The following is a 17688-nucleotide window of genomic DNA, read 5'->3' as shown; positions in this document are numbered from 1 at the left end:
GCTCTGAATTCCACGTATTTATTACTGTCAGCAGCGTGTTGACTGCTGCTGTATAAGAGCGTGAAGATTCTCGTAGGGAGGAGGTTGGGCGGCATGTTTGGCTCCTAAAACACAGCTTTCAACAACACATTCTCACTCCCATCGTGTAAAATACGGAGACTTGGTTAGGTGCCTTTGGTGCTGTTATTGATGCTAAAAGTCCTTGGATCTGTGCTAAGCTAGGCTAGATGGAGCCGGTTACCTCCAGGATCTGTGCTAAGCTAGGCTAGATGGAGCCGGTTACCTCCAGGATCTGTGCTAAGCTAGGCTAGATGGAGCCGGTTACCTCCAGGATCTGTGCTAAGCTAGGCTAGATGGAGCCGGTTACCTCCAGGATCTGTGCTAAGCTAGGCTAGATGGAGCCGGTTACCTCCAGGATCTGTGCTAAGCTAGGCTAGATGGAGCCAGTTACCTCCAGGATCTGTGCTAAGCTAGGCTAACGGTGGGGGCGTCAGACAGACTTACAACACGCACTGAGATGAGAAGGGTATGTCTGGACTTATCTAACTCTGGGGGATACGGGGAATAAGACAAAGTCTCAATAAGTCGGCATGTTCCTTTTACCCACATGTGCCACAAGACTGGGACAGTTAGGTTTAGGAAAAGATCGTGGGTGGGCTTATAAAATGAACGTTACAGTGCTGCGTAGCTGCTGCTCTGCCCGGTGCGTTCCCACTGACGCTGAGAGACACTGACCAAGTGTCAGTATTTTACAAATTGGGAGTGACGGACAAACGGTTTGTTTTCAAGCCGGGGAGCACAGTTTGTGTCACTGGTAAAACACAAGACTTTCACCCAGGAAAACGGGCGTTCATTAGAGGGTGACAGAGTTTTTTTGTGATTGTTGCGGGCAAACATCCTTGATTATGCGTCGTACGGGAGTCACTTTCACTGTTGGTAACGTGATAGGGACGGAATAGAGCGTAGAAATCAACGGGACGGAGCCGGAGATTAAATTAAAAAATGACGCTGCAATGCGGTGAGGGCGCTCAAAGATTGCGAGGCATTTCGTTTTAGAAAACAGAACCACGTACAACTCACGATACGTTTGTTGATTGGCTACTGCTAGCCGCAGACGGCCATTCTTCTAACCTACGCTACATCAATAAATGTGTGTTTTGAGTGTGAGAAGATCTTGGTTAGGAATTACGTAATGAAATGGCCTAGACCTGTAGGTAATGCCTGTTACCTGACCTGCAGTGCCTGTTACCTAGACCTGTAGGTAATGCCTGTTACCTATAGGCCTGCAGGTAATGCCTGTGCCTGTTACCTATAGGCCTGTAGGTAATGCCTGTGCCTGTTACCTATAGGCCTGCAGGTAATGCCTGTTACCTATAGGCCTGCAGGTAATGCCTGTTACCTATAGGCCTGCAGGTAATGCATGTTACCTATAGGCCTGCAGGTAATGCCTGTTACCTATAGGCCTGTAGGTAATGCCTGTTACCTATAGGCCTGTAGGTAATGCCTGTTACCTATAGGCCTGCAGGTAATGCCTGTTACCTATAGGCCTGCAGGTAATGCCTGTTACCTAGACCTGCAGGTAATGCCTGTATAGTGGAGCCTAAATTTCCGAGGCAACCTCAGTGATTTGACCGCGATTAACCAAACATGCTACAGGGGGACAACAGAGTCTGATAACTTTAGACAACATAGGGAACCAAACAGGAGCGGGACGGGATTCGGGAGTCTTTCTCTCGGAATTTTGCAGGACAGGATTTCTTTGGGGGGGCGGTCGCATGATCGGGATATGACGGGAGTATTTTCGTGGGCTCGGGATGGGATGGGAGCGACGATTGATTCCCGTGTCACCCTCTAGTGTTCATGTCCCAGGAGTGTTTTAATCCAAACCACAATCCTAATCTTAACTATTCGTTTTGGTGTCTAAACGTAACTGTCGTTGCTGCTCTGTACCTGGCTCCCAGTCAGCTTTTTGCCGGAAAAAATGTAATTCAAGTCATGTGACCGGCCGGCAGTCGCCTAATTTCGTAGGATATCGTTCAAATTGTTGTTCATAAGTTTCAGTACGATAACATGAGCATGCTTTGTTCAGCTGATGATCTTGAATGTTTATCTCTTGATTTATGTCAATAGCAACTTGTAGTTCCCATTCTCTTTTGCCTCATTTTTCTCTTGTAAAATTAAAGGTGCCCTGCCACACAAAACTGTTTTTACTTGCATATGTTGAAATATGTGAGGTCCATATGTGTTGGTGTAATGTGGTGAATGTGAAAGTGAGCTGCTGCCTCCTCTGTCAGCTCTAGAAATCAGCCAATTACAACAGCTGGTCAGTCTGACATCATGTTGCCTGAGCTCATTACTATTCATGAGCTCACCCAGTTGCCCTGGGTAAAGGATGCTGATAGCCAGGCTCTCATTGGCAGCTTAGCTCGTTGAATATTAATGAGAACTGGCACAAATCGAGCTGAGTCTTCCTGCAGGCTTTCTATACCACGCTAGAATGGCTTCAAACAAGGTCACCAAGGTATTTTTTTCCATCCAGTCCATTGTAGAACTTCAGACATTACCACAAAATAATGAAATACGTGTGGCAGGGCACCTTTAAGATAGATTTGGGCCCTAATCTAAGATCCAAAAGGTACACTTCCTGAGGAAGTCATTATCCTTAATGTTTTTTTAAGAGGTTTTTTGCTGATAAAACATCCCAAACCCCCTGAATTTTTGCCATGTTTGACCTTTTCAAGGACCCATGAAAAGTTGCTTGGAGCTATATCACTTTTCTTTGCTCCTCTGAAAAGTAAAACCCTCTATTATTCATTCGTTGACTCTATTATTCATTATCTACCTGCGAGAAAACTCAGCTAATTCCTTTCTGATTAATTGGTACGGATGAACGTGTTGGACTCAGGAGAACTGAGACTAGATAAATATCACCACTACCACCACATAAAATCTTTTCATTACTTAATTAACCTTTCTGTCATTCTTTTCTCCATCTGAGAAGTTTAAAAGACGAATGAACGTTCCAAGAAATGTGTGAAAATGAGCTTTTTGATTAGGGTAATGAGGATGTTTTTGTTCTTACAAAGGAAAGTGCAGTTCACTTGAATTTCAAACATGTATGTGAAGTAGAAAATACCTTTTTACTTTCAACACGGTCTCACGGCATTTCGTGAAATGGTCACGTTATTTTTAATCTATTGATTCGTGTACACGGACACGTTCATCTCGTTTTTTTCGTGGTGGTCAGCACGAAATGGGAAGCATCAAGAACGGGAAAGGAAAGACGGACGTGGTCTCTCAACCCGTTCTCATTCCAAACTCGTAAAATCAGGACGTTTGGACAGTGGCTGTCAGCGTCTGATGCGACGAAAAAGGCGTCTTTCAGCGTGTTTGTGTAACGCACCGGGGAGAGCAGCAGTTAGAGAGGATTTAGAGAGGAGTATGTAAGGAGGTTGGTTGGGGGGGTGGATGGGTCAAACACAGGACTTTCACCCAGCAGAGCGGGCTTCACGTCACGCTTCTCATGCTTACTATAGTTGCTATTTTTATTTCCTTCCGCGTGTCACAGAACCGTACGCCCACCCACGACCTTTTCCTTAACGTAACTGCATCAAAAGGGACGGCCAAGCACATTTACTTATAGCTCTAAAGGGACGTCAATAGTCCCGACCAAGCACGTTTACTTATAGCTCTAAAGGGACGGCAATAGTCCCGACCAAGCGCGTTTACTTATAGCGCTAAAGGGACGTCAATAGTCCCGACCAAGCACGTTTACTTATAGCGCTAAAGGGACGTCAATAGTCCCGACCAAGCATGTTTACTTATAGCTCTAAAGGGACGGCAATAGTCCCGACCAAGCGCGTTTACTTATAGCGCTAAAGGGACGGCAATAGTCCTGACCAAGCACGTTTACTTATAGCGCTAAAGGAGACTTTTGGCGTCAATAAGAACGACAAAGGCACCTGACCAAGCGTCCATATTTTACGAGATGAGTGTGAGTATGTGTTGGGTCTCTGGGGACACGATCCCCGGTCTCTTGGGTGAAAGTCCTGTGTTGTTTGACCCATCCACCCCCCCCAACCAACCTCACTGCGCGAATTTTCGGCTTTTCATACTAGTCAAGTCAAGTTTATCTATATAGCATGTTTAAAACAACCAAAGTTGACCAAAGTACTGTACAAATTGAAGTGTGCAGCACAACAACTTAAATCAAAGCAAAAGGAGTCATATAATAACACAAATAAAAATAAAATAGCAATAAAAACAAGAAAATACAATGCTAAAAACCTCTAAGAGCAACCAAAGGCCATTGAGAACACATATGTCTTGAGATGTCTTTTAAAACTATCAATGGAGGGGGAACATCATACTACTCGCTACCGTAGTCGTGCTGTGATCACGAAAGATGCTTCCCATTGAAATACATTAGTTTAAAAAACGCGCTGACCACCACGGAAAAAAAAGACATAAACGTTTCCGTGTGCACAAATCAATAGATTAAATAACGTGACCATTTCACGAACTGCTGTGAGACTGGATTGTTACTTTGCACATAGTACGAGTAAGTACACATTGTTTAACACAAGCATGTGTTGGGATCCATGTGCGTGTAAAAAGCTTATGCATGTTGGAAGTTTCAAGATTTGCACGCAAGCGTTGGGCTAACCTGATTTCGGCATTAAAACCATTTTGTTTTCCATGTGTGGCCCTCTCGCTCTGCTGTATCCTTTGATTTGTGATGTCCAGTTCTTCCTTCCATCACTACATCTCCATCCACCATCCCTACCACTAGCATGCCTCTAACACCAACCACCAGTACCACCACCAGTACCACCATCAGCATAACCAGCTCCTCCTCTGGTAAGGCTTTATCTGCTTCGCTGCTCTGTTGTTTGCCATTAGCATCTCTAGACTTTCCATTCAAATAAGAACCAAAACAAGTAATAATTACTGAATGTTTTCCCCTTAAATGATATTGTATCAGACTGATCTCATGAAGTGGCGTACAGTATGTATGACACGCCAATTTGCCATTATTGGCGTGTTACCAAGATGAATACTCGTTTTTTAGCGTGTTAATCAACGCCGTTTGGCCTCCATTGACTTACGTTACCTTGCGATTGCGTGTGAATTGACGCCGTAGCGAGTAGTATGAAAGGGTGAAAATCCACGTAGGGAGGTTGGTCGGGGGGGGACTTTCACCCAGGAGAGCGGGGGTCGCGTCCTGCATGTGACTTTGTGTCCCGCGTGTGACGTTTCCTAAACCCAACCGTAGCCTCGCGATAACACGCCACGTGGCTTTAGAAAGTGGCGTGTATGTCCACGCTGTGACGTCGCAGACTGCCGTCCGCTGTATACAGCGTGGACATACACGCAGATAGAGATCAAAATGTGTACAGATAACACGCCACTTGGCTTTAGGAAAGTGGCGTCTTTGCTAGTTTAAGACCGACGCAGTTGTCAATGTCCCATCCAGCGCAAATGCACCTGCACCCATCTGTGGCCCATGGGCATGCTGGTCTTACAGGGAGGTGTGTTCAGGTGCATTCTGGGCATGCTGGTCTTACAGGGAGGTGTGTTCAGGTGCATTCTGGGCGTGCTGGTCTTACAGGGAGGTGTGTCCAGGTGCATTCTGGGCATGCTGGTCTTACAGGGAGGTGTGTTCAGGTGCATCATGGGCGTGCTGGTCTTACAGGGAGGTGTGTTCAGGTGCATTCTGGGCGTGCTGGTCTTACAGGGAGGTGTGTTCAGGTGCATTCTGGGCGTGCTGGTCTTACAGGGAGGTGTGTTCAGGTGCATTCTGGGTGTATTGCTATCTTGAGGCAGCGGGAAGTGATGGCGCCATTGACCAACAAAAACCTGGTCTAAAGTCAATAACGCAGCATTTCATTGTTATTTTAACAGAGCATTAGTAAAATGCTCCTAGGCTCGTGCACAGCACGTGCACACTATGCTTGTTACACACACAGGGACGCACAGCAGCACACACACACACACACACACACACACACACACACACACACACATGCAGAAGATTACAAATACAAATATTACGGTGCAAATCCTCCATCATAACAGCAATGCTCCAAGGTCCAAACGCGCCTGGCTTTTAAAGGGAATGGGAGATGATCTCTGATTGGTTGATTGCATGTTACGCCCAAAACACACCTCTGATTAATGAAGACACTAAGGTCAACCCTTTTGAACCATGACCCCGGCACACGGACCCTTTTTTCCGCCGTCAAACTAGCAGAAGTGGATTAGGACACGCCCTAAACACACCTGGACCAGGTGTTCACGCCGTGACCTCAGATCGTTAAAATAGGACCCTCTATCTGCATTTTGTTTGACTGCAAACATTTTAGGTAGCCTTATTTCTTTTATGTAATAGTTTCAGTTGAAACAAGTTTCTTAACCTGCAATAACTGCAAATGAGACATATGCAAACAATAAACATGTAAAGATCTTTAACAGCATTGATTAAAAAAAGTGATTGAAATGATTGAATCGGGCAAGTGGGTTGTTATATGTACTTGCCCGACTTGGCGTTTTACTTGCCCCTAGCCATTGGGCAACCCTAATTGTTGAACCCTGATACCCCTTAACATCATAACAAGGTTGGTAAATATGGCCATGTTTTTCTGGCACACTCACGTCTGTGTCACTCGGGTTTTTAGTTTCAGACAAACAGACAGCAGTAGCTTCTCATTGGCTGTTAAATGGAACGTGCCAAATAACTAAACTAGGGCCGTCAAACGGTTCATTTTTTCTTAATAGCTATTAATCGTATGTTTTATCACATGAATAAAATGCTATTATTTAGCATTTCAGAACAGTTTTTAAGTACATATTAACAATGGAAAGCCATTCTTACCAGTGCATCTTGATTGGGAATCAAATGAATTATTTATTTACTATAAACAAAAGAAAAATGTGTGAATCTGTCATTATTGCACAGGTCAGAACATGCCAACCGTAGTACGTCTTGAAGACCCGAGTCCTCTACGATGCTGACAGGTCTGCAGTTAGTTGCCACCCATTTTGCAAGAGCTGTAGTCATTTTTTGGGATTTGGTTTCATCCACAGGTCGGCGAGTAGCACTCTCCAAAATACTGCTTTGCCTGAGCCCGCTAGCATCAACCTGAGTCACGTTAATTAGCTCGTAGCTGGTAGCTCCAGCTTGACGTGCTTCGTGCATATGGCTTTGACTCGTCTACTGAGCCGTCATTCAGCGCCATTCAGAATTGTGTTTTCTGCTGTGTTTCTCCATCATGCCTGCAGCCTGCAGCAGCAGGATGTGTTAGGAGGAAGTCAGGAAGAGGGCAGCGAAAATTGCTGCTGATCAGTCCCATCCAGCAAGTGACATTTGTAAGCTGCTTCCCTCAGGAAGAAGGTACAGGGCGATGAGGACAAGCACCTCACATCCCCTCAATGGCTTTTTTCGCCTTTTCCCTTAGGATAGGTGATCCATTGCCTGCGCCCCACCTCACCCTACCATCACTCTTTTATCTTTGAACTATGTTAGTATATGCTTATGCAGCTATACGCATATACTGTTTGTCGGGCTTCTGTGTTACTGATTGCCATGTCAGATTCCTGTGTCTCTGCTGATGCATTTGGCGAATAAAGTGATTCAGATTCTGAAGTATGGCAGCTTGATGATAATAAAGGTGCAGCAAAGGGTCAAAATAGTAGCCTAGCTAGTATCTAGTGATTTTAGAACAGCTAAGGGGCGTTATTAGGCACGACTTGAAGCCGAGTGAAGTGTAAAATAAATGAATAAATGGCGGTATGCGACAAATGCGTTATGCTCGGCCCTTATCGCATCGCGATTAAAGCGTTAATGCTGACAGCCCTGCTTTAAACTAAATTGACTCTAAGATGCTTTTGGCAAACCCAGTTTGTGCACCAAATGTCAAAAAGGCTTACCTTGATCGACTTTTAGTTTTTTCTCTGAATCAAAGAAGACTTTTGAGATTGGTTTGGAGCTTGTCCCATTAGCACAGTGTGTTTTGTTTAACTAACATGCTGGCTTATTGTGCTGATCAGTTATGCCTACCTCTACCATCACCATCATCACCAGCGCTGCTTCCTCTACATCTCATGCCACTAACGTTGCTTCAGCCAGCAGTACAGCACATGGTAAGGTAGCTAACCATATCTAAATATTGTCACTAGCTAAAATCGTAAGCCAAAGATCTGATTCTGTCCTGTTGTGCCATTGATAACATACAGTAATTCTGTTTTGTTTGCTTATTTATCCCAAATATTTTTTGTTTTAATTCAAAAGTATGAACAAAGAGTTCATGGAGAGCTGAAATATCACCACGTTTCAAGCTAACTTCAAGCTAACTTTTCACAGCTAGCCTCCTTCTTCACTAAAAGCTAGCTCGCTGTTTTATCATCAACTGTTTCTTTTACCTCTCTTTCTAAAAACATGATATGATGTTTCCTGTTAAATGTGTATTGTAGCTGTGTTTTTAGTGTTGATATCCCAGCAATTTGGCTCCATTTACAGGTTGTAGTCCCCGTAATGTTGCTGTGTTTTTAGGTTAACGTCCCCATAATGTAGCTGTATTTTTAGTGTCGATAACCCAGCAATGTTGCTCTTTTTACAGGTTGTAGTCCCCGTAATGTTGCTGTGTTTTTAGGCTGTTGTCCCCACAATGTAGTTGTTGTTTTGTTTTTTTTAAGATTATTTTTTGGGGGCTTTTCTCTTTATTATAGTGACAGTGGATAGAAATGAAAGGGGGAGCGAGAGATAGGGGATGACACGCCGCTGCAGGAGTCAGCCTACATGGGGCGAACGCTCTTACTGGGTGAGCCAGAGACCGCCCCATGTAGTGGGGTTTTTAGGGTCAATGTCCCCACCATGTTAGTGGGGTTTTTAGTGTCAATGTCCCCACCGTGTAGTGGGGTTTTTAGGGTCAATGTCCCCACCGTGTAGTGGGGTTTTTAGGGTCAATGTCCCCACCATGTAGTGGGGTTTTTAGGGTCAATGTCCCCACCGTGTAGTAGGGTTTTTAGTGTTGATATCCCAGCAATGTTGCTCGGTTTACAGGTTTTAGTTCCTGCAATGTAGCTGTGTGATTAGGCCAATGTCCAAACCCCCCCCCAAAAAACCAGCATCAAAGAAGTTTCCCATTTCCTTGCAGGTGTTTTGATAGGACAGCGTGCTCACAGATCGGTGCATATTGTGCCTACAGCATATGTCTCTTAACCCGACTGATGTTCTGTGATCGTTTACTTTTAGCCCAACAGGCAACCAGCGACACGTCAACTGCTTTATCCACTACCACTAACCAACCAGCTACTGACCCCACAACGCATGGTAAGAGCAAAAATACCGCCGTGAAGACTGACTAAAGCTTTATATACAGAACGCTTAATGCTGCTATGAGTGCATGCAGTTTTATTTCGGGTGGCATAAATGCCGACAAGAGGTACCAGTTAATGTTTCGAGGGTCCGAGTGAGTAAATCCTGTCACTGGTTAAATAATAGACTGCACGTATGTAACTGTAGAGGCCTGCAGCCCTCAGACGTGGAAAAATCTGTCCTCACAAAGCCAAACGGCAATAAATCTGAGTAGGAAAACTCTGGGAATTTTAGAACTAAAGGAAATTAAATCAAAATTGAGTTTGTTTTCCAAACAAATGGTATGAACGAAAAACCCCAATCATGATTTAAGATGTCACTTAGATGCTTTTTCTCAAAGAATATTAAGACAGTCGTTAGTGTTTAAAAACATTTAACCAGATTTTGGACCAATAGTATGTCAATAAATGCTTGGAACTCGGGCTGTAGCTGATTACGTTTGTCAGTATTAATTAATATCAGGGATGCACTGAAACCAGGATTGGGCTTCTGATTCAGCTGAATATTGGGCTTTTTGACGGGGTTTCTGCTGAACCCTACGCTGTCACTACGTGCGCTACGCTGGTCGATGTAATTACAGGAAGGTGTTTACGTAGGTGGAGCTTCAATGCAGCAGGCTGAGAGGAAGTGGAAATGGAACTGGTGAGCAGAAAAAGTGTTGTTTGGCAGTACTTTCAGTCAAAAGAAGGCCATTCAAGTCCAGCTACATGTTCAATCTGCAATGCTGATTAGTCTGGTGGTGGCGAGGACCCTAAACAATACACAACATCACCGCTGTTACAACATCTGGTATGAAACATCTGGAAGAATACGAGCTGAGCATGAAGGAATCTACAGACAGCAGCCAGAATGCAGCAACTTCAGGTACGGCAAAGGAAGGACAGTCACTGTTTACTTCATTAATGTGTTGACTGTGTTCATGGACTGAGGACGGGACAAGGACTCAGCAGAACCTCAACCAGGGGGTTCAGGATTCAGCAGAACCCCAAAAATCTGGATTCGGTGCATCCCTAATTATTATATTGACTTATGCCTTTTTAAAATGTTAAAATACCTAGAAAATCTTAGGGAAAGCTGAAATAAAAACGGACACGCCACGCAGCTGACACGCTCACGCCACGCAGCTGACACGCTCACGCCCACACAGCTGACACGCTCACGCCCACACAGCTGACACGCTCACGCCACCCAGCTGACACGCTCACGCCACCCAGCTGACACGCTCACGCCACCCAGCTGACACGCTCACGCCACGCAGCTGACACGCTCACGCCACGCAGCCAGTGTGCAGGAGGCCTTAACCTATGTGAGAACTTGAGTCTTGAGAGAAAAGCATAAGCATGCAGGACAACGTACAGTTTCACATACAATACAGGAATACAGAATACAATATGCTACATAAAGTGCAGATTAAGTAGACATTACAAAGTCGGTGCAAAGTGAGGTATAAGTAAGACGAAGGGTATGCGAAAGTGATAAGGTGGTAATACAATATACATGAATAAACAGTCTATAACATTGATGAGCTGTAGTGTTTTGTTTCAAATAAAACATGAACAGTCAGTGCATATTATGATCTAGTTAGTGGTGTTGAGTCAGTTATAACACACAACACGTTCTCACACTCATCTCGGAAAATATGGACGCTTGGTCAGGTGCCTTTTGTCGTTCTTATTGACGCTAAAAGTCTCCTTTAGCGCTATAAGTAAACGTGCTTGGTCGGGACTATTGCCGTCCCTTTAGAGCTATAAGTAAACGTGCTTGGTCGGGACTATTGGCGTCCCTTTAGCGCTATAAGTAAACGTGCTTGGTCGGGACTATTGCCGTCCCTTTAGCGCTATAAGTAAACGAGCTTGCTTGGTCGGGACTATTGACGTCCCTTTAGAGCTATAAGTAAACGTGCTTGGTCGGGACTATTGACGTCCCTTTAGAGCTATAAGTAAACGTGGTCGGGACTATTGCCGTCCCTTTAGCGCTATAAGTAAACGCGCTTGGTCGGGACTATTGACGTCCCTTTAGCGCTATAAGTAAACGTGCTTGGTCGGGACTATTGACGTCCCTTTAGCGCTATAAGTAAACGTGCTTGGTCGGGACTATTGACGTCCCTTTAGCGCTATAAGTAAACGTGCTTGGTCGGGACTATTGACGTCCCTTTAGAGCTATAAGTAAACGTGCTTGGTCGGGACTATTGTCGTCCCTTTAGAGCTATAAGTAAACGTGCTTGGTCGGGACTATTGACGTCCCTTTAGAGCTATAAGTAAACGTGCTTGGTCGGGACTATCGCCGTCCATTTTGACGCAGTTATGTTAAGGAAAGGGTCGTGGGTGGGCGTACGGTTCTGTGACACGTGGGAGGAAAGAAAGAAACGACTATAGCAAGCATGACAAGCCATGACCCATCCACCCCCCCCAACCAACCTCCTTACATACTCCTCTCTAAATCCTCTCTAACTGCTGCTCTCCCCGGTGCGTTACACAAACACGCTGAAAGACGCCTTTTTCGTTGCATCAGACACTGACAGCCACTGTCCAAACATCCTTATTTTACGAGTTCGGAATGACAACAGGGTGTAACACAATATATATGAATAGGCAGTCTATGTAAATGCTGAAATGTAGTGAAGTTAGTGTAAATTGTGGTCTGGTTAGTGATATAGGTCAGTGATAACAGTTAACTGGAATACACAGTCTATGTAGATGTTGATTGTCGTGTAAATTGGGTATTTTCCCTTTTGTCCCCTCTGATAAGTTTGCACCCCTGGTTTTGATTTTCTTTCTAGTGCCTTGATGTGTTTTCTCTCTGATTTAGATCCAGATTGTGTATTTAGGTTCCTTGTTTCATAATGATAATCCTGTAATAGCTGCTTCTCCTTTAATCCATAAAATAACCAAATCTCATCCAACAAAAACTAGTCTGGTTTGGTGTTCTCCCCTATGATGCACACATTTACATAATACTTGTTTTCTATCATTCATGCATTGATCCTGTCTTGCCATTTAGTTTTTTGGGCTTCCTTTCTAAAAAAAATCAGGAACATAATAGTAATCAAGGTACGGTTTTCTTAGTCTCACACAGGAAATTTGGGATGGCTCATTTAATGACGTAAAGGTGTCGGATGCTTCCTAATCTCCATTGTGTATTCTACTACATTCAATTTTTTACCTTGGAAATACTTTTTATAACTATTATCTGTAATAGGTCTGGGCAATATATCGTTATTATATCGATACGATATATGAGGCTAGCTCGTAATATCGTAACATGGCATGTAAGTATTGTCTTTTCCTAGTTTTAAAGGCTGCATTACAGTGAAGTGATGTCACTTTCTACTGCTATTGCTGTTTTATTGTTTGCCTGTACCCACTTAGTCATTATATCCACATTACTGATGAATATTTATTTAAAATCTCATTGTGAAAGTATTTTGTGAAAGCACCAATTGTCAGCCCTACAATATCGTCGCAATATCAACATGGATGTATTTGGTATTTTGGTATGTTTTTTTTTTACATATCACCCAGCCCTAATCTGTAACCTGCTTTTTTGGTTTGATGTGCCGTGCCCCGGCAACAGCTAACAAGTCTACTGTGAGATCTTCAACCAAAGCCTCTGCAATAGCTGCTCCTGCGTCTGTAGTTGCTCCTCAGCAGCCTGAACCCCTGGCCTCCCAGTCCAAGACGCTGGCTGCTGGTCCTGCTGCTCACAACAGAAGACGCCGGCATGCTTTTCTTCCAGCTGCTGTAATCAGACAAACAAGGCATGCTGTCATTCCCAGCCCCCTTGGAAAGGCTTCTCATCGTACGTCCCTTGTATCAAGTCAGTTTAGTTCTTCAACTAAAGCTCCTAGTCTTTCAGATAAATCATCTGAACCAGGACTCTTACCTCCAGTTCCAGGTCCCCCAGTTGCACCTGAACCCTCGCGTCCTCGACCCCCAGCTTCCCTCCCCAGGCCCCGAAGCCATCGTAGCTCCAAAACATCCCTGGGGTTCATCTCCACCCCTTTGATCTCGCAGGGGAGGAAGAGGCCGACTGGAGGAAGACGTCCAGCTTCCACAAGAGCACCGCCCAGGCTAGTGGTTCATGTCACGAAACCTGCACTGCCAACTGAACTGAAATCCACAGCCAGGCCTGCATACACGACACAAACAGGTGGATTTAAACACACAGCTGGCTACATGCATGGGTTGAAAAATGCAACACACATGTTGGGAAATGCAACGCACACAACTGTTTGGCCACGTGCATCAACGCAACCTACATCACGACCAAACTTTGCACACAAGGAGACCCGTACAACCACCCAAGGGGTTTTAATTTCGTCTCAGGAGTCCTCTCCGTGGCAACATAGAGATGAGGCATTGGATACAAAGGAATCTTCCTCGGCAGTGGGGGCAGCACCCCTGGCATCATCATCTTCATCATTGTTGTCGTCAATATCGGTGCTAAGTAACAGAAAGAACAAACCTGTGGCACCGCAGTGGTCGTTGCTGAGCGTGAGCGGAGGGGAAAACCAAACAGTTGCCAAAGGTAACTGGACAGATCTACTGGAACCACTGGGCGATGAGTATTCGTCAGGATCTGAACCGTTTGTGTATGATTTGACTGAGCTCTCGGCGGAGAGTGGTTCTTTCAGCTTGTTCGAGTTTGATGCTGCCTACACCTTGGATGAACCCACCACCGTCCTTCCAGCCTTCGACAACACTGACGGCACAAACGAACAATCATTCACCAGATCAGACCCTCACGTTGCTTTTCTTCCTGTCACACATCCCTTAAATAATTCGGAAAGCCAAGCAAGTGGCTCAGCAGCAGGCGACGAGCTTTCTTTCGCCCGTTCACAAGATGGAGTGATGCCAGAACCAGTTACACTCATTAGCGGGTCTCAGGATCCTACACTGACTGTTTTGCAGACTTTGACAGAAGCTCAAAGCCACCACATGGTCCCAAACAACACTAATTATAGTGGACAAAAGCCAGAGAAAATTTTCCATCAACAACTCGACACATTGACTTTTCAACCAACACCATCTCTCACTGTTCCCTCCCTTTCATCCCTTTTCTTCATTCAGCCTTCTTTGCCAGTAGTACAACAAAGCTCCTCTGTTTTTCTTGCAGAGGAGAGTTTCCCCAAGCACATTTCTTCTTTTTCTCCGGTGCCACAGATGGAAGACATGGCCCAAACATCCTATGCCCTACTTTCTTTAAACCCCTTGGACAGTCTGCATAAAACAGAAACGGAAATTACTGAGAGTGATGTTGAACTACATTCATATACAAGTACAGACATATCTGCACAGCTACATTCGTCTGTGCAACTTATTTTCCATAGACCAACTTTCTCCTCCCCTGTTTTTCCCATAACTTACTCTTCTAACACTTTTGTTACCCTCCTTCCTCTTTCTCCTTCTCTTTCCTATTTTTTAGCATCTACTTCCTTCACCTCATCTCAAGCTGTCACTCTCTCGGCTTCATCATCTGTCTCCCATGTTGCCTCCCCTCCCATTTACTCCTCTAACACCATCACCCCTCTATCATCCTCTCCTCCTATCATGTCCACCACTCCTCCTCTTCCATTCTCTGCTGATCCTCAGCAGCCCTCCCTCTTCATACCCTCCTCTTCCAAGCATGCCAAACAAAATATTTCTGAAACCGATAGTGTTGTTGAATCTGCTCACGTTCCAGAGTCAGATGGAGTCAGTGGGAACTTTCAGCCTTCTGTGTTGCCATTTCTTCCTGTGTCCTCAAACCTTAAAAGGGACTTTGTTGTAACAAAGGTTAACACAGCATCCTCGCTGTCTCTTCCTCTCTCTTCTGAAGCTTCAGCTGAATCACAAATGCCAGTTGTTGAGGGTGCACTGCTCCCTGAGTACCACTTACTCTTTTCTGAAGAGCCCTCTAAAAATAAATCCCAACTTTTCAGAAGTCGATTGCCCTTCTACGAGAGCACTCCCGTTGATACGCAATCAGCTCCTTTTGTCCATTCAGTTGGGACTTTTATAGACTCAGCTTTAAATCCAATTGAGCCAACTCCCTCAGGATTATCTGTGGATAATTTGGCATCTAGTTCTGCGGTACTCACACCAGATTTACCCCCTCGAGCGCCGCCATCTCCTTCACAGTTGGAGTTGCATGACCCTGCATTGGGTTCGTCAGTGATTTTGTGGCCTTCTTCTCATGCAGCCAGTCTGTCAGTCAGTCAGTTCTTTGTTCATTCTGATCAGAGAGACTTGAGCGACAAACATACTCTGCCGCACGATTCACGTCAAGGGAGTCAGCCTGACATTGTCTTTGCATCACTGCCAGCAGCTGTCATTTTGGCGCCTGAACGCACCCCTGCTCTGCTGCAGGAAAATATTGATAGAACGCAAGGTTTGCACCCTGTGTCTTTGTCTGCCATTTCTTCATTATCTTCAAATCCCTTCCTTTCAACCTGGAGTCCCTTTTCGCATCATCTTGACAACCTGTCGCTCACTGGATCTTCCGAGGCTCTTCCTGCTGCCGAAGTGATACAAGTTGCTAGCACGACAGAAGCGATGGTGAGAGAGAAAACTGAATTGTCTTCCTTTTCACCCTCCCTTAATCTTGTTGTTGACAAGCCTCTTCTCTTGACTCAGACATCTTCATCTGGGTCACAAGACAAACATACTTCCAGCCTGACCTTTAACAGAGATCCATGGATGCTGCAGCACACAATCTTTCCTTCACATGTAAACACAAACACCGCAGCTGGTGTTCACACTAACTCCAGGTCCTTGCAGGCACTCCCTGGTCGTGAATATGCATTTAATCACCCAACTTCCACTTTGTTGTATTCGTCTGTCTTGGCACCGACCCAGACGCTTGAGCTGCAACTTAACAGAAGTGCACAGCTCGGCACCGCAGCCCCCCAGCATGCTTCAGGGCCAGATTATACGCACCACTCAGACTCGACACATCCAAACACTGAGCACCCCACCAGTCTGATCCACACACACAGTCAGAGTGAGAAACTAAACATGAGTCAGGGGCAAAATACAGAAAATGCAGAGGCACATGTTGATGTTGGAGGGCCTCAGCAGCAATCATCCCACTTAATTTCCTTTGCCCTTACTCCCCCTCTTCTTTCACCCTCTATTATGCCTTCTCTTTCTCTTGCAGCAACTCTCACACCTCCCTTTTCCTCTCTTCAACTCTCTCCCATCCATCCTGGAATCCCTCCCTACATATCGGTCTCCTCCCTTCCCCTCCCATCGTTCATCACCCCTTTGCTCTCTCCTCTTCCCCCCGGCTTGGTGGCATTGCCAGAAATGTCTGCCAGCATAGAAGAGGAAGAAATTGGCTCATTGTCGCCCAGCTTACCGACTGCTGGATTCTACCAGCCCACAACAACCCAATTCCCCCTGGACAACCATTTACAGTCCTTCCAAACATCCACCACATACCCTGTTAGCCAGTCAACAGAGTCAACCCAGCAGTTCATCCCACTCAGCCAGTCTGTTCCTTTTTATCAAGCTTCCACGCTCCCTGATGACAATTTGAAATCCAGCCACTCAACAGCTCTTTCTGCTGAAGGCAATGAAGAGGATGAGGTTTTGCCACAGCTTGCAAACATCTCGCAAACAGCTGATGCTTCCAGGTTTGTCGATGATACAGTATCGTCGCCCGAGGCCTCGAGTACTCTCACTGCAGCTGGGAAACTGTCACACCCCTTCTCTTTATTTGACCCTGCAGATGTTGTTCCAAAAATACATATTGCGGATGAACATGCCTCTGCTTTAGGAACGGCTTCTTCGGCAGAGACCGCCAATGACAACGTAACTCTGCATGTAATGTCAAATGCTCCAACAGGCCATCAGCGTAATGAAAGTATGAATCCAGAAGCTGCCCTGAACACCCAATCATTTCCTGTTGAAATGCAAGCTACCGCTCCCCGCCCCACTGCTGCAGAATCAACACGACCTACTGGTGCTCCAGGTATTCACAACCCACTGCACACTTCTGGCCTCAATATCTACTCTTCCCCACCAGCCTCCAGATCCCCCACCATCTCTTCTATCGATGCCCCAGGTCAAGACTTGATTTCTGGGCTTCATGATCCCCCACCTCCTGGGAGCAACAACCACACTGCAAACACAGAGAGCTTAAAATACCTCTCCATGTCAAATGCATCCACTGTTATAACCGCCAAAGACTTACCTTCAGCGACACTTGAAATGACGAACACCACAAAGGCTAGAAATGCTTCAGCTCTGTTAGAAAATGCAAATGTGGAAGCATCTCAGGGGGACATGACGGGCATCATACAAGCGCCAGATCTCAGCGTGCATGCAAAG

The 17688-nt window shown here is 45.4% G+C and overlaps 1 protein-coding gene across 1 annotated transcript in view; it reads left to right on the top strand.

Moving 5' to 3' along the window:
- adgrg6 (adhesion G protein-coupled receptor G6) overlaps positions 1-17688 on the top strand; it is a 123638-nt gene that overhangs the window by 55802 nt on the left and 50148 nt on the right. The window contains exons 8-10 of the mRNA XM_078275445.1: positions 4747-4860; positions 8050-8142; positions 9254-9331. Coding sequence (XP_078131571.1) covers positions 4747-4860; positions 8050-8142; positions 9254-9331 — 285 coding nt within the window. The remainder of the gene's footprint in view (positions 1-4746; positions 4861-8049; positions 8143-9253; positions 9332-17688) is intronic.

This window comes from Sander vitreus, chromosome 18 (genome assembly GCF_031162955.1).
Source record: "Sander vitreus isolate 19-12246 chromosome 18, sanVit1, whole genome shotgun sequence".
Taxonomy (NCBI): domain Eukaryota; kingdom Metazoa; phylum Chordata; class Actinopteri; order Perciformes; family Percidae; genus Sander; species Sander vitreus.
Note: the sequence above shows the minus strand (reverse complement) of the source record. Positions and strands in the feature narration are given on the sequence as shown.